Below are 18,501 nucleotides of genomic sequence, written 5' to 3' on the forward strand. Positions count from 1 at the left end.
AACTTCTTACTGATGAAAACGTCTCAATGAGTCAAATATCCCTTTGAGGCAATTCGGAAAATTAGTACTCAAACAAAATGTAGGAACAACTGAACATAAGCAAACACTTTATATTGATTTAATGCAAATTAAACTTAAGTTAATTTCATACATGGAACAAAAAGGTAGAAAAATAACACTGATGCGTGAACCCCAGAAATAAATCAATACCCCAAACAGTTGTTGAATACGCTGCCCTCCAATCGTCTTAACATTAACGTGGCTTCTTGGGTCTACAAGTCAAAGAGCAAATAAAGCCGTCGAGCATTGTTTTTAAATCATTAGAAATACAACGTATGTAGACTAGTGCTCCACCACCGTATCGGTGTGGTAGACTTCTTATGGTCAATTTAAGCAACGCTCTAAATGCTCCAGGTGTTTACAATGCAGGTAAGCAAGTATTGAAGAACGAGTGAGCATTGGTTACATAAATAATTTTGACATTAAATTCCCTTATGTGCTTTTAAACATGAATACATGCACAGTGAGAAAAATAGATTTTGCATTTGGAAAAAAAATAGGATTGTCATTTATTATATCTCTTAGCGCGCGGACACACAATTTTGATAACACATTCATACTTTTCCTTAAAGCTTGTACTGCCCAACAAGAGGCAGAAGCCTTGACGCACGCAGGTAGTAACTCGTTTTGTGAGTGCGGATTGGTGCTTTGGTGACCTTCATCATTCAGTGAAACTGAAACATCTGTAACAGTAACAACGACAGCACGCAAACACTGACTTGTGACAAACTGCTAACATACACAAACTCCTCTTAAACATAATGTATAAAAAAAAAAAATACCACAAACGGCACATGAAGTGAACGAAGAAGGAGAAGTAACGAGAAATAATACACTGAGCGTGACAAACATCAAATGACTGCACGTCGTCGAAAAGAAACCGATTTCATCGTTTCCTATTGCTTTGGCCTGTTGAGTGCAAAGCCCCGCTCGCCGATTGGATGCAGAAAAGCACCTGAGAGCCGCCGGTCGGTCGGTCGGTCGGCTGCGGGGAACCCACCGGACGCTCCGGTCTTTTTTTTTTCCCTGCCGGTGTATCTGGGTCGGAGGCTTTCGATTAGAAGCCCGGAGAGTCTCGTTGTGCTGGGAAGTCTGCATCTTCCTGGTCCCATTTGCCCGGGGACAGGCACTCATCAGCGGTGAAATCCTGAGGGTTTACCCCAATGTCCAGGACCTGGGGGTTAGTGCGAGACTCAGCGAGTCTGGGAAGGGGACACAGCAGGAGACGTTTTTAGAAATGCACACGAGAGACTGAGAACGCGTGTGGGGATGTAAAGATGAGCCGTCGGCACATGTGGCTACAAATGATCTCCATAAAGGGCAAAAGTGTGATTATCGAGCAGGTAGATGAGAAACGACGCATGTCAACAACGAGTGGACTCTTTTTCTAGGTCTGAATGGTTGATGGCATGTTGAAATGAATCTATAATATATATCCAGACAAATGAAGCGGGACAATGAAGAGGATCTCACTCGATCCAGTGAATGATATTGTTACCTGAGCAGGATTCAAAGCTATCCAGACTGCGGCTGGAAAGGGCGCAAACATCACAAGTCAGGCATGCAAATATGCTCTAAATACAGTCGAAGAATTTGCAACAAACCACATCACTGGCTACTTTACATGTTCAACTGTTTGCTCATGCAAATATCAGCAGTAAAACCTGGTCAAGTTCCGACCAAGGTTGTTTTAGTTAGACGCAAACTAACGAAATAAATTTCAAAAAAACATTTGTTCCCAAAATAAAATAAAAAAACAAAATGTACATTTTACGTTTACAAAACTAAATTTGACTATAATTATAGGGAACATAGCTTTTGGTAATTTAATCCATGAGCCTTTGTGGTTTATTTTAAATGTGATTTCAAGTATATATCTATTTATATATATATATATATATATATTAACCTAACCTGATTAAGGACGTTTGAAATTATGTGACACAGAAGTGACGTCATCTAGCAGCAGCCAATAGAAAAACATCTTCAGCTCTTAGGCCACAATCTTGCGTGCTGACTTTTGGCTCCAATGGCTTGACTGCTTTTCATTTAACTCAGCCAAAATACATAAATGTTTTTTAAAAAATCATAATAATAATAAATGTGTTACTTTTTTTTTCATTTTACATGGTGTTTATTATTGCATACAAGTACTGTAATATACATTTAAAAAAAAAAAAGCTAATAAAACATTTTAAATAACTAAAACTAATTAAAAAAAAAACACCAGAACCACCCTGAAAATGAATTAAAATTAACTAAATAAAAAGAAAACAAAATTCTAACTGAAATAACATTTAATTAAAATGACAGAGCATGGTTCTGACAGAGCATTGAGAAAGAGGTCGGTAGAGGTAACTTGGTTTTAATCAGATCGGTTTCAATTTAAGGGATCGGCCAACCACCAATCTCCCATAATTAAGGAACATTTGTATTTGCCTATTTTCTGATATGATACGGCCAAAACCAGGTAACGCCCGTATCCCACTTGAGGGGCGAACATTTGCTATAGTCAATGTTGATTTCAACTCAGGGTTCATTCAAGGTCACAACAGTCGCTAAAGTTTGCCATCAGTTTTAATGTTTTGTTTTCCTTGTTGCACATTTTGAACATGTTGAGAATTTCCTTGCCTTTCCTTGAGTACACTGCTACCTAGTGGACAAGTTGGTTAACTACACTTCCCATCAACCCCAAAACTGCAATGGAATCAAATGGAGGTACGTACAGCACATGTATGTCAGATCACTAACTGCTAGATAATATTGCAAGAAAGTAGAAGTTTGTACAACAGAATTGACCTGCATTTCAGGTGCGTTTGGGAAGCAGGACCAATTTACACCAACAACAAAAACAACTTTCAATTAAAACAGCTTTTTTCTAATGGGCGACATTAACCGGGCAGCCTTCAATTATGGAATAGCTCCATCCGTGCTCATGCCAGAAGCGTTCTCATTAAACGCAGAGTGGGAGATTTACGATGTTGGTGTGTAATTACAGTGCGGAGAAAAATAATCATCTGATAACAGAGCAGAAACAAAAACTAAAACAACGTCTAGGTTCTTGTTTGTCTAAACTGTAGAGCATCCCGCCATTCATGAAAAGAGAAAAATCTGTAAACAACAGATGCCACCTGATGGCTTTGATAGCTTTCTTGCAGGCACGCAGACTAAAATGGTCAATAAATCACAACTCTATTTAGATTATTTAATGGACGGCATATACCAGCTGGAGCAATTCCAATCAATCATAAGCATAACAGAACATCAATCATACACTGCTCGGTTATCACACAATTCCAATTTGTAACTTGTAACTTGTGCACCCCTGCATCTATACAAACAGTGAAAAACACCCACTACCTGCAACATATATTTGTATTTATTTATTTTTGATTAAAAAAAAGAAGAGATTATTATTAATTGTAATTGGGCATTATGACCTACAGTGCAAATCCAGTTAGGTTATATCAAAATGCAGTTAAAATCACCACCACTAGATGGAAGAAGAACCACAAAAAATATATTAGCGCAAACTCGCAACTTTATTAAAAATAAATAAATCCTCTAGGTTTTGTTTAAATTGAATGTCAACTAATAAAATACTTGTACACTTAATTTCCACAAAAAAAAAAAATACTATTAGTATCTAATATAGTATCTAATCACATACATTGACATTGTCATTCCACCATCGAAGAAGGAACACCGAGTCGTTTATTAAAAAAAAAATAAAAAATACTAACATAATCTAAGAACAAAAATGAGATCATTCAGGTCATTCACACACACACGCCCTTTTTCCGCGACACAGCTACATGTAGCCTACTGTACTGTATAGCAGCCACAACATTAGGTAGACCAGCACTGACACAATTCCGGAACAATCCTGCCTTTAACAAAATAAAATACTCAATCGAGCTTTGATTGGTATGAGTTGAACAATCTGTTGACATTGTAATAGATTGGACGACAGATGTACTGCAGGGTAGTTCTAATATTTTGCTGAAGTCATTTTGCTCCTTGGCAGGGATAAAAGAATATCACACTCTAAAATACCAAATGTGGTTGGTGGGATTGAATGCTGGTCACTATTTCACCACAATTGCTGCCTTAAATTTCAAATATTACTTTTGTTTATGTTTGGGATATAACTCAATGTGCCTCTGCCTAAAATAATTCAGAAACAACTGGCACGAGAAGAGCAAAATGATTTAAGTAAAAGTATTTACCACGTTGGGCCTGCTTTTAGGGTATGGTTTGCTAATAATTAATTGTCCTTTAAAAAAAATAAAATAAAATAAAAAAAGATTTGTGTTTACCTTGAGAAAGCCTCATCCAGACCATCCTCGAGCTCCTGTGTCAGAGACAGGAAGAAGGTTAGCCGACAACATGTCTGGGAAGGATTCACAGCACGTCACTTTTTCTATACATTTTCTTACGTTACAGCAGGGGTGTCCTAATTGTTTATCTTACATATCGCTGGCATCAGGCCCAAACATCATTAGGTCACAATTTGGCTAATTTACTATTTTTATTATTATTATTATTATTATTATTATTATTATTATCAGCATCATCATCATCTTTTTAATCTATACTTTTGGTCAGTCCACAAATGTGTCATTTTTGCAAATTATTGACCAATTTAAGTATTGAAAATGGCTTGCTCTTTTTTATGGTTATTTACTATTTTGGAGGTACAAAGTTTTGGCCCGACACCAACGATATCTAGAAAAGCTCAACGGTACAATCCTCACCTCTTCAACTACATTTGCATGACAGCCAATCAAAATTTCCCTTTAATCAGTAGCACGAACGTCTTAACACAGTATTCCATTATATCAGGCTATACAGTTGAAACTAAACAAAATGCTGACTCTTGTCTTACCCATACTGTGTTGTTGTTCTCAGTGGCATGATTATGCACCGTAAAGGAATTCAAATCCGTTTGAATTGTTCCTGAGTGGACCAACGTTACATTGGCCCCTTCCGCCAAATCTAGGAGCTTTGTCGTGGCTACCTCTGCAAAACAAAAACAACACAAAATGGACAATTTTTGACACATTTAACAAGTTGTGTATTTGCCTTTTAATTGCATCCTGTTACGCTCATGCATCCACAGATAAAATAGCAGTGTGAATTCAAAATCCTTTTTAACGCTTCATTGTGCAGTATGTTAAGGTTCACTTCTCCTCATGAAGCATCTAACGTATCTGATAGAAGTTGCCATCTGTGTGTTATGTGATAAGTGAGCTTGGAATAACCCCAATGCACCACATTGACGGTACTGACCTGTAATGTGATGCTTTCGCCGGCTGATTAATGTGCGTCAACCCGAATATTTGAGCACTCTTTAAAGCTAATGATGTCCACTGGGAGCAGTTAAAAGTCCACTCTCTCTAAAGCAATTGTTCAGCGCTGCAATCTCACTTCTCAAAGTCAAAACGTACGGTTCATCATTAAGCGACCTACCTATGACCCGTCATTTGTAATCGAATGAGTAGCACATGTGTGCGCCGTGTGGAATTCAATTCACATCGACCCGTCTTCTCTCTGCCTGCACCAGCTTTATTAAAGTACTCACAGAAATCTCCTCTTTTAAAAGTTATTATTGATGATAGACCTGTCATTTGTTATGGTGGGACTAAATCACAGAGAAAACAACCAGTTGTTTAGTTGCCAAGAAGTGTATCGTATTTCATGGCAAAAGCGGCTTAAGTGACATAAATATTAACCGATGATGGCTCCAATGCTGAGCTGCCCTCAATCTGTGCCACTACAAGCAGACTCCAGCCCTGCAGAAATGATGCCAGTTGTGTTTAGAAGAATCTATTCCACAAAAACACTGTCTGCTTAGAGGCATAATATACAGTAGAATTCAAATGCCTCTTTCACACATTAAAAAAAATAAATCTATAGGTTAACATTTGTCTCTTCTCACAAATAAAGCGTCAGCTTGGGGCCATTTGGCAAGAAGGACGTCACATGTTCCTGGACTTGTATCAAGCTGAACCCTCCGTCCACATGGATCAGAGAAAACGGGAGCATTTAATATTTGATGTACCCAACGTGACAGGAAAAGGACATGCACACATGCACGCACATGAATGGGTGCGCAGCCATTGTGCCACTGGCAGCAAGGATGTGCCTTCTCTCAGCTAGGACAATAGCCACAGCTAATGATGCCTTTCAGAATGCCAAGCTCATTGAGATGTCAATAACTTCATGTTCACAAGGCACGAATTGTAGAATCTTTGGGGGATCCACGTGAAGAATGAGGTCACAAAAACCATCAGTTACTCACGCCAGTGGTTTATAAACAATCTGTAGCTAAATTAAATAAAGCATCCTAACACCCAAATATGTGCATTCACCCTTGGTGTTTTTTTTGTGTTTTTTTTTAATGCATTACAATGAAGCCAAGGAGAAAGAAGGAGCCATGCTGTCAACTGAACTCCGACCCCTACATTTGACAAGTGGCTGCTTTTTGTTCCAGATAGCGTAATGTTAGGCGACATGACTGACCTCCTCCCTTCAGGCTGCCAAGGCTCGCTGAGCTGTCTGACTGGCCGCTGTTGACTCCTTCACCATCCGAACCCGACTTCACCCGCTTCTCCTTGTCTGTGTATGTGGAAACACGCGGAGGGCCCAAAGAGGGGGTGGTGACAAAGAGACAAGAGAGCAGTTATAGAAAAGGCCAGTGTGCTGTGACACAGGAAAGCTGTAACAATGGGCTGATTGTCCTTGCACAACTGTGCACTCATTTAGCGGCTGCGGAAAATAAAATAATCAAATGTTCCACCAGTCACACATACAATAATATTGTTGAACAAATAAGCAGGAACAATTGGCTGATAAGATTAGCCTAATTATTGGAGTTTGCTTGAATGGTGACGCACTGGACTGCAACAATAATAACATCCACTTCATGCAGTTTTGATTGCTGCATTTAAATTAAACCACATTTAAATTAAACATCTGTCTAACACCAAGAGGCTTCTGCCAAACAGCCTCATCCCTTAAGGTTTACTATAGTACAATTAACAACAACTAATCAATTAATATTCCCAGTGTCATCACATTTGCTGTTCCATTTCAATTTGGTCTCTACAAATATTTACAGCATGCAGCTGTGTTTGCTAATGTCCCGTAAGCCCAGGCAGTTTAGAAATAACATTGTGACAAATGGTTTAGATTTGTCTGTTTAAAAAAACAAAACAAAAAAAACAAAAAACATGGCTCCAACCGAAGATGCGCCTTTTCGGAGTTACCAGTCGTGGTTTGGTAAATATTCTACAAATGGGAATTGCAGTATGCGGAGGACTGCAGGTCAGGAACTTGTGGTCGACTGTTGGAATGTGAGTGTTTGGCTGCATAGTTTGTTTCATACTCAGATACCCTCTTCCTGATTTGGTTCTCTGATGTTTCCCCCCACCTTCTTTTCTTGCTTCCTTGGCCACAAGAGACCACTACTTCCTTTTCAAGAAAACAAATACAGTACCAGTGAACATGCATTCGACTTTGGTGGCACTATAATGAGGTACGAGAACACATGCAGTATCTCCATATTATTTGAAAATAAGTAGTGGTAAAGGGAAGTAACACAGTAAGCAGGAAGATGAGAAGTTTAACTCAATTTAGGCCAACAATACATGCGAGACACTCGCAAACGTGCACACAATTTTTGGTAACAACAAAACTTGACAATAGTGTAGAAATATGGGAATTGCCAAATCAAACATTCTTGAAAGGCTGAGTAATAAGCTTGCCTCATGTGAAACAACATCAGTGATCAACAGTGATACTATCACAATCGCACACATTTTCCTCCCTTTTCAAATTGCCTTATATTTGTAAACGAAAGATTTTTTGTTCCGCTTATATCAGATTGCACAACTGTACATCCTGCAATTTTTTAAACATCCATGCGAGTGACTGAAGTTGTTAAACAGAGTGTTCTTGTTCTTTATGACCAAAATAAAAATCGGTGTGAATATAAACTGGTTTAAAAAACAATAACGCTCAAAGAAAAAGGAACACAACAGAGGGGGAAGGGAGAGAGAGGCGTTTCCACTCATCTGTCATACTGCTAGTCGAGGACACCATGCGTACCTTCCTTGGCAGCCTGCCAGAATTCAAATGCCACTCTGAAAGCCTGTGCCACTGTTAGGGTTACTGCTTGTGCCTGGTGGGGGGGAAGCGCAGACACATAAGATGGAAATGAGTAAAGGAAGACAAATGACAAGTATTACATCATAACTCATGGGTTCCTAATCCACAGATTGGATATTCAGGCACAGAGCTATAGACGTGACCACGACCATAAAAATAAGGAGGAAGAGTCACCATAAACCTGTTTTACGTACTGTGGCTGAGAGGCTATGTAGCATTTTGGCAACGACTAAATTAGTAAAGGGAAGGAAGTGGAGGGAGGGGCTCACTTGTCCGGTAGCCTCTAGGGAAGGAGGGAATGATGGCAAACTATCCTCCCTTCGTGTTCTCCCTCCTCATCTTTCTTCAGTTCTGACTTAATGTTTACGTTTTAACTTGTTGTCAAAGAGACAAGGTGGTTACATACTGCCTCCTTTTTTTTTTTTTTTTTTTTTTTTAAATACCTCCACAAAGCTAGGTTTGCATTGAAAGAGTCTTAATTGCTTACCACTTTTCTCTTTGTGCAGAGGAAGGCATGACACTCGAGTGCCTCATTGTGTTGACTCTGAACGATGTAGGCAAACACTTTGTCATGCATCTTATCTGCTGTACAATAGGATATTCTGAGAAAAAAAAAAAAGAAAAAGATGTGCATACAATTTGAGGACCAAGTAAACAATGATGTATTGACTGACTAGATCATGAAGTTACCCGAGCGACACAATTTAAATGGTTCAATCTATTGCTGCAATACTACCAAAACTGTAAAGCTGTGTCGCGGTTGTATGTCAGGCTTTATATACTGAACATGCATCTTACAAAGAAAATACACTCTCCACTACTTATAATGGATACACATACCGTTTAATGGCATTTTTAAATTGGTGGAGGAACATCCTTATACAAATGTTCGATAATTGTTTTGTTTTTTTCTCTTGAGATGTCGGCGCTGTGAATCTCAATGTACGTGTGTAAGTAGTAGACCACAACAAAGTCATCAAGGTGAATCTAAAGGAATGCAAATTTTTAATCAATAAGAGTTGATGAGAAAAGGTTGGAAGCAAGCATCGCAGCAAGCCAACATGAGATTTAGTGGCAATGAGGGCGTTGGGAAATTGGGTGTCTAGTAGTCCGATCAATTTACTTTATTGATCAGCCAACTTCCTGGAGAATATTAAGGCAGTAAAACTCAGATAGCACGGTAGATACAAGCTGCTTTGTGTCTTCACATCCTGTTGAAGAGATTGCCAAATGCATGCACATCACATGGTTTGAAGACAGTAAATGCATAGACATGTTCAAGTTGATGGACATGATTATTATTTGCACTAAATGATAATCAATTAACATTTCCATTCGGGTATTAAATTAAACCTCTAAGATATAAACAGTCAGACACCAGAGTGTCTGAATGCACTTAAATAAATTTCTCAGTCCAAAATGGTGATGTTTATCATTCTGCCTTGACCCTCCTCTTTCAATGTGAAATGTTACTTGGATAAAACCCAACCCTACAGACTAGAGAGCAGATTTAATATAGATAAATGGTGTAAAGTTGTGACATTCTCACCCTGATACTGACAGTTACATAACAACATACAAATGAAGACTTTGCTGTCAATTACACCTAAGCTGGATATCTTGAAATGCCACTCAATGGCCACAATTTAATTTTAAAAATAACCCTAATTAAAGGAATTTAAAACATTTCACAAATTTATGAAGAATAATAAACATACTTTATGCAGGCAAGACGAAACTGAAACGTCATGTAGATACCTTCCAAATAATACTCCAGATCTATCTCTCCTTATACAGACTCATTAAATGGAAATTGTACGTCATTTGTGCATGAATCTTTAGCTCGAGGCCAACTAAGGTCATGCAGCTAAGAAGTATGCAGGCTGAGGCAGGAAAATGGTTTCTATGGCAATTGTAGGAATGTGTGTGTGTCACTTGGGTGTGACAAAACGTGTACTTCAGTCAGTCAGCATGAATGCTCACACATACAGCTGTTGTGCTGCTTCTTGGCAAGAGCAAGGAATACTGCTGACAGACACACACACACTCGAACGTCACACCTCTTTCCTCAACACAACAATCCAGTGACGGGGATTACAGCCATGTGCAGAAGTATTTCAAAACTGGAGTCGCCCCAAATGAATCACTCACTCAGTACATGACAGGAAGCGGAGAACTGACCTGTAAATGGAAATGTTCTCTATCAGCTGGTTGGAGGCACTGTCGTAAAGGATGATTCCACGAGGGGAGACTGTTAGTGTAACCTTCTGGAGCTTTTTTCCACTGGCTTTGGCCTGAACGACAAAACATGAAGTAAAACAAGACAATTATGAGACTGAATGTACATACAATAACAATGCTGTGAAAAAAGTATTACGCATATTTTTCACACTGAAATTTTTCAAAGCCAATTTTAATATCTAACAAAAACAAGCCAAGTAAATACGGAATGCCGTTTTTAAATGATGGTTTCTGGCCCTTTGTGAAAAGGCATTTGCTTTGCCATGTTGAATCATGAGCTAAGTGTGATTAAGCGCAGTTTTTGGAAAGCGGAGTTCAATTTCATTGGCCAAATATCAGTTACCACAGACACTAATTATCTCCAAGAGTAGGACCATTTACTAGGTTGACAGAGAGTCAGATAAGCTTAGATTTCCCCCCCCCCCCCCCTTATATAAACTCATTTCTCACTCTGAACCAGAAACATGTACCTTTTGTTTGCTTGCATGTGCGCACATCAAAATACAAGCAATGCATATTTGTCATTTTATTTTGAGGTCATTGAGGCTGCAGAGACTATGGATGGCCTGGATGGACTTTGCCCAGATGTGCTATAAGTGTAAGTTCTTCCATGAGTTCATCCAACTGGGCAACTAGTTGATTAAGCAGCAATCAGCCTCTTCCTCCTCCCGCTCCATAAATCACTGTGTCGTAGGTCCCACCATTGTTTTACCACTAACTAAATTATACCCCGAGCTGCCAGATCCAATAACATTAAGCCTTTCTTTTAGCATGATAAGGCTGACTGAGCCATGTCCTGAGCAAGAGTGTTCAAACTAATTGCATTTTCATTTAAATGTCAGCTTGGTCCTCAAGGAAGTCCTGGCAAGCAACCAGCTGGATGAGAATTATGTATTCCAGCAAAGTAAATACCAGCCAGTAAACTGTCCATGTCTTTGTGAAAGTCTTGTTCTGGAAAACCTTTTGAAATATATGGGAGTTTGTGTGCAGGTTTTTTTGTGCATGCAGCATCTCACTGTGGCCACTATCCTCTTGACAGCAGCCGCAGACAGCTCTTCCCCTTTGGGCTGTTCCACCATTGTGACCCCAAGGTACTTGAGCTGGAAGACCATGCCCTCCAGAAGGGTCTCCCTTGTGTCTGTCCAGTTTTCTGGAAGCTCTGTAAAGGCAAAAACACATAACTTGAAGACATTGCCAAAACAAAACACTTGGACTCGAATATTCTAGAGCAGCTAAAGTTAAATCAATGCACCAACAAGGATACCAACTTCTCAGCAAGGGCATAGCATTAATCATTATTAGGTAATCACAGGTATATTGTTTTTTGTTTTGTGATGTTTACATTACATTACAGGTTCATTTCTTCACTTTTACACTGATGTTGCAAAATGAGATGCATGAGGTGCATCTGCAGCATAATATATTACAGCCTCCTCATTCATCAGTACCAGTTAGAGCATTGGAAAAAGTGTTTTTATTCCCTCACATAACAGAGTGTTATTATTATTTTTTTTACATGTTTATTACTGTTAGTGTTAAAAACATTAAACTTTTAAGTCCTCCTGCTCATAAAATGTGCAAGATTTATGATGCCAACATTTTACCTCGGAAGAGATTATTGACATTTTCATTTTTGGTAATGGGATTGGCGGTAACCCAAAACACATAATAGCATTTGATCGTCAAAGTATTTTTAACTAATGAAATGTTTAGTATGTGCTGTAAATGTTAAAAGGATCTGAACAATCAACATTAACCACATGATCACACACAGCTTGAATGACTGCCCATAATTGGATATACATCACTGAACTGCTTTATTTAAAAAGGAAGATTGTGTAAGATTAGTTGTATTAAATACGCTGGCTCTCTGCCATTACGGTTTTCTATTCACTCAATATGATCATATTCCTATCTTTACAATGACAATTCATGCAGAAAATTGCCTTCAGATTAATTTAACAAGAAAAACCCAGCGGTGTTTTTTTTTCTCTCTCTCTGTTCTCAACCTTCTCTTAAAACAATTTCTTCCGTCTACTTCAACATCTTCAATGGATAGTAGACCCATTTGGCTGCTTTTTATGGCTAAAAACACAAAGTCCTTGGGGTAGTATATTAGAGAAGAAAAGGAACCAATAGAGTTGATCTACTTAATAAAACAATCCCTGAAAGTGACACTGGTAATATTACACATTTTTCAACAATTTAAAACACCTAAATGGGATCAGGCCCGCAAAGGTGTTTAAACATTGTGTTAGCAAAATACAGCGTCTACAGAAACTTGATTACAGTGTGTTTGATAAACATAAAGTGAAGAACGTCAAAGTGGTTTTCACATCCCCAATTTTTTTTTCAGCATGCGGCCCTCAGTAGTGGTTTCATGTGATTTGATTTACAATACAGTAAGTGAGCCATCCCACTTTTACATCACGCCAAGGATGGAAATCAAAGCCAGTTTGGGTGTTTTGCATTTGAAAATCTACCCTGGGGAACCGAATTGAACTGGAAGATTTGAACGTATCTGCCAAAGAAGACATCCAACCAAACAAGGCTGCTCAGTTTCACCTACTCATGCTAATATTTTTGAAAAGCTCTCTGAAGCGCTCACAGCTTTTGACCTTGACAATAGAGTCTGGGGAACCCGCATCGCCTGTACGGATGAGGAGATCAAACATATTGACACAGTTGGAGTCCAGCAAACATGAAAGAGAAGACAAAAGCTACAAGATCTCATCTCTGTGGTAGTTTGAAGCATGATCAAATGGCATTGCATTAAAATAAAAATAAAAAAAAATAAAAAGCCTGACACGCTGGAACCAAAATATTGTATTGTGATTTTAGATGTGCATAAATGCAGCAAACGCTGCTTCGTGTGGAAAGATAATAATCCATGTTCATATTGGTCACATTTGCATTCATACAACTAACACACCCAGCAGCAGAGCCTCCATGCAGCTCGATTAGTGGAAACTTCAAAAGGGGTATTGGCTGTGCTGGAGCTGTTGGCTGGCAGTGGTCAGTGAGCACCACTCACTCGCTCGCCTGCCTTGAAATAAGTGAACATGTTATGGGGCCAATGTTTGCTCTGTGGAAGGGGATTGCGTTTAGAGACTACACTGGGAAAACACCAAGCTTTGCTCTACCAATCATGTTTAGAAAATAAGTTTAGATTGCAAATGGTGCAAATCGGGTCAGGTGGTCTTGTACTGGTGCAAGCTCTTTGCTGCTCTGCCAAAACCTTGATCCTCTTTTACAACTGGCAGCTCACGCCACCAAAATGGCCTCACATACACTACATGAACAGTATGATGAGAACATCCTTTAAATTCAATCTGTGAATGAACAGAATCATAATTTACTTATACTAACATGTTATGTTGATTCATGTAAAATACCAGTTCCTTTTTGGACAGTTACACAATAGCCTCAACTGAGTCATCCTTCCGTTAGATAGAGGCTGTGTTGTGTTATGCACGACAACCCTTCTTGTAAATTTAAAATCACCCATCTCAACTGATAACGCACACATGGAGTTTCATGTGAAAAGAACCAAACAGACCAGAAAAAAGCACATTACATTATTTTAAGTTTTTCATTTGTTTTCCCCCTGTTCTGTTATTTGCTTTATATCTCTAGATGCCAAATGGGCATTTAACCCCCCCCCCCCCACCCATCATTAATTTGCAGCAACTTCAACAATAAATAAATAAATCGATCTTATACATTTTTTTCTATACAGATGTGAATGTAAGTGCTTCCACATTGAAAAGAAGTGTAATCACAATCCTTAGCAAAAATCCCCCCCCCCAAAAAAATGTAATTCTCCTAATCAATTAACTTAAGGGGAAACTAAGAAGGAACTTTTAAGTTTTCGCTGATTATGGCGGCAGCATTTGGACAAAAGCAGTAGCAATTTGACTCAGTGAAGACCAGCCAGTGAAAGCCGGGCCAATGTTGATCCTTGACTACACTTTTATCGAAGAAGCCTCCCTTTTTCTTGTTTTTTTTGTTTTTGTTTTTTTGTCTCCTCTGACAAATTTTTCATTTCTTTGGTCGTTTTGCAGCTTCTGCCATGACAGCACTGCAATCTTGTATAGACGTTGGACTTTCGTCTTTGTAACGAATGGGAAAAGGGGGAAGTGACGTATGCCGTAAAGCGGTCAGTATATTTGTAGTTTTTTGTGTGGCGGGATTCCTGTCACATTCCTCAAAGTTGCTTAGTGCCAGTAAAAGCGATACAGCATCCCATGACAGGTTACCGTACAACTAGCTGTAAGCCAATGTTTCATTGGAAGAGCTATGGAAATATTTTAAGAAGGTTTAAAAGTTCCTTAGTGTTACTTTAATAAATAAACAAATGAATACATTAAAAACGTAAATATTGCAGGTGAACCGTGACGTAATGTGTCCACTGTGAAAACAAAAATGGTAGTCCATTAAGAAAGAAAAGAATGTAGACACATAGATAAGTAAACTGCGCTCTCTCGTTGCAACGAAAACATACAGCAGGAGGAGACTGACTTAGGTAGTGAAAGAAAAAAAGAAAAAAAGAAAAAAAAAAAAAAGACTTCATTTCAATCAAGTTTTAAACAGGGGAGATTGCAGAGGCTGCATACACATACACACAGCCCCAAGACACTAATATCTAATGTCAATTAAAAAGGATGACAAAGAAGATTGCGTTTAGATGAAACAGTAACAACCAGTTACCAAAGTCACATTTGTTTCTTTTCATTTTTATTTTTAATTATTTATTTTTTTTTAACCAGCCTCTGCTGAGATAGCATCATCGTATCCCAGCTCAATCTAACAACCGCAAAAGATATTCCAGCATTATTAGGCTCCAATTAGGACAAGTGATTAATTTAGAAACCTCTGACTCAGACAAAGAAAAAAAAAAAAAAAAAAAAACGCCCGGAGGCATATACAAAGACAGCACAAAATAAGAAAAACTTTTAATTGTGCCACAAAGACTTTTATATTGCGCAGCCAACTTTTCCGTGGTCGGGGACTAATATGCAAAAAAAAAGGATAATTCAAGTGAAGATGAGAAATGATTACATGCGTCATTGATACCACCTAACATGAAAAGAAGATGTCAATAAGGACAGCATTGTTGAAGATAACGTGCAATTATATGTATCTACCTGTAAAAAGTATGATCTAGTACAATTGTTCATCCTTGGAACAATAATTGAGAAAAATATACAAAAAAATATTTCAAATATAAGCTATAGCAGGGGACTAAAACTAAATCATACATATATACATACATACATATATATACATATACATATATACATATACATACATATATATATATATATATATATATACATATATATATATATATATATATATATATATATATATATATATATATATATATATATATATATATATATATATATATATATATATATATATATATATACATACATATACATATACATATACATACATATACATATACATATACATATATATACATATACATATACATATATATATATACATACATATACATATACATACATATACATATACATATACATATACATATATATATATATATATATATATATATATATATACCTTGACGTCAAACTGGAAGGGTCTATACTAGCAAAAGGCATGGCTTATACTTTCATGCAAGTAAAAAAAAAAAAAATCAATACTTTATGTACCGTCTGTGCTGGGTCAAGCTTCGGGTGTCTACCAGCTCCTCTGGGGACGCAAAATTGGCAAAGCAGCTTTTGCCACTGTTAGTGTTCGAACTCTGTGCCTGCTGCCCTGCTTAAATGTGAATGATACCTGCTAATCATGCATTAGTCTCATCATTTAAAACCAAGTGACCCGTCGCGTGCGTTTTAGGGTCATGATGGGGACATGTCCCTTTTTTTTTGTTCCTGGGGGGAATCTACTGTATGTGCATTCGTGGTCATGCAAAACATTTATTTACGTGTGAAGACTGTACACGCTGAAAATCTCATAAGCGGCTTCCATGGCAATTAAGCGCCTAAATTATAGTCAAGGACAAGACGTGGCTAAATACGACTTTCAGCTCACTCACACTCATTTTTGTTTCACACAGTGCATCGCCTAGCAACAGAAGGTTGCTAGGATTGTACAGCCTTGCCAGAAATACGACCACTAATTCCCCCTAGCCTGTACCTCTGTTGTATATCTCAGACGTGACGTGGCAAGACAACACCGGGTTTTCACACACCACCGGCGGACTTCTTTTGTCACATCTCCACATTTTGGGAAAAAACAGTCAACAAGACTTGACGAGAGATTCATGAGGAAGGGCAATATCATTTTTTACCAGCTCTCCGGGTGTCCATTATGGACATAAGGGGCTCTGCTGTCAGAGTCCGAGTCAAGTTCAAAGACATTCCTGACTTTAATTAGCCACTTAAGTTTTATATTTTTCCTTTTTTTTTTTTTTTAGTTCCACTGGTTGTCAAACACCCGCCACGTTGACTCCAAGTTGCCCCCAACAAGTGTGGCTGGCGAATTGGAACATTTTCAGGCACGCGCCGGTAGACCTGCTGCTAGCTTGGTGTAGCCAAATTAGCACAAGCTTTCACAAGCTTCTTTTTACGCGTATCAAAAAAAAATAAATGTACTCACTTCTATGTCTGCCACCTCCCCACGACTGTTTGGCGAGGCTGGGGCTTCGTATGATCGCCCTTCCAGCGGATTTCAAAACGTCCATATCGCGGTGTCAAAGTGGGGCAAACCCCCCCCCAGTCAAGCCGAACACTGTGTGACGAAAACAACCCGCCTGTTCGAAAACAGCAGTCCACCTGAACTTTTCTCATCTGTTTTCGTCCTTTGCGCACGGTTGTTCAACCGACGGTGGATCGACACGCTCTGCCCCCTGGGCGGTGTTACATATGTAAATCGAGCAGATAATACGCGTGACGCCCGGTTGTAGAAAACGTGAGTGGAGCGGTTGTAATGGCGATGAGCGCGTCTCGGGCGGGCGGTGCTTTCTAAGCGAACAAAAACTCGACCACTGCTTTCACAATTCATTGAAATCCACTCAGGACAGCAGGAGCTGCATGAACAACTCAGAGATAACGTGGTTACAATTACTTGTGTAAAATAAATAAATAAATAACTAAATAAATAAATACGGAAGACTAGTAAAAGGGGCCACATTTTTCTTTTTTTATCAGGCATTTTAAAAATGGGCAGAATATGTGCATGTCGTATATCATATATTTCATTCCGAATGCCTGTATGAAAGATCCAACCAGGTTTGAACAATCAAAAACAACTTCTGTGAGGTGCAAGCACAAAAAAAAGCTACGCCTGCCATCTAGTGGTGAAAAGTGATATTACAACTTGACGTTTGAATATGTTCAAAATGTCCTTGCAACACTTTTAGCGAATGCTTGCAAACTTGAATGAACCCTGACGGACCCTGACATGAAATCGAGAAGAAAAGTAAACATAAATTCCGGATTTTTCATGACGTACAAAAGTTAAAAATGAATTTTTAATGTCAATTATTATATAATATCCGCTACACACAAAATGGCTTCCCGATTTTAGGGATAGACCGATTATCGGCCGGGCCGATTATCGGTATTCAGCATTTTGACAAATATTGGCATCGACCATTTTGAAGAATCAATCTAGTGAAATATTTGTACTTAGTTACTTGACCACTGACAATCAGCAAATGACTCACTGCAAGGGCCTTTGTGGGGGGGGGGGGTGAAATCCAGCAAGACTGGATTTCAGAAAGGCTGACAAGCTCAGAGACAAAAGAGACAAGCGGCTAATAGTCCCCAGGGACGTGCAGCCTAGTATTGCATAACATTTCACAATCTATGCGCAAGCTCTGGTGACAGTGACTAACAGTGACACAATAATGGCTCAAACAATATCAAAGAGAGAATCGTTATCAGTGAGAGTAACTGTTCAGCTTTTGAAAAGTTGCTTTGGGAAGTGCTGTATTTGTTTGATGGCAGTAACAACAAATTATGCTTGAGAGTAAAGCGCGTAAAATGA

At 38.6% G+C, this 18,501-nt stretch overlaps 1 protein-coding gene across 2 annotated transcripts; it reads right to left on the reverse strand.

The window, feature by feature from the left end:
* Positions 1–96: 96 nt before the first annotated feature.
* On the reverse strand, positions 97–17,395 carry ldlrap1b (low density lipoprotein receptor adaptor protein 1b). 2 transcript variants are annotated; one of them, XM_077538411.1, is made up of 10 exons: positions 17,110–17,395; positions 11,490–11,632; positions 10,414–10,526; positions 8,720–8,834; positions 8,173–8,245; positions 6,586–6,681; positions 4,949–5,082; positions 4,380–4,414; positions 1,559–1,590; positions 97–1,262 (listed from the first exon to the last, which is right to left on the reverse strand). In XM_077538411.1, exons 1-10 carry the CDS (start codon positions 17,192–17,194, stop codon positions 1,216–1,218), a joined length of 873 nt encoding a protein of 290 aa, XP_077394537.1. In that variant the 5' UTR covers positions 17,195–17,395; the 3' UTR covers positions 97–1,215. The 2 variants fall into 2 exon arrangements, with proteins under 2 accessions (XP_077394537.1, XP_077394536.1); XM_077538410.1 differs by lacking the exon at positions 1,559–1,590 and having other exon boundaries at positions 17,110–17,392.
* Between the last annotated feature and the right edge of the window lie 1,106 nt (positions 17,396–18,501).

The sequence above is a fragment of the Festucalex cinctus genome, chromosome 12 (genome assembly GCF_051991245.1).
Source record: "Festucalex cinctus isolate MCC-2025b chromosome 12, RoL_Fcin_1.0, whole genome shotgun sequence".
In the NCBI taxonomy this organism is placed as follows: domain Eukaryota; kingdom Metazoa; phylum Chordata; class Actinopteri; order Syngnathiformes; family Syngnathidae; genus Festucalex; species Festucalex cinctus.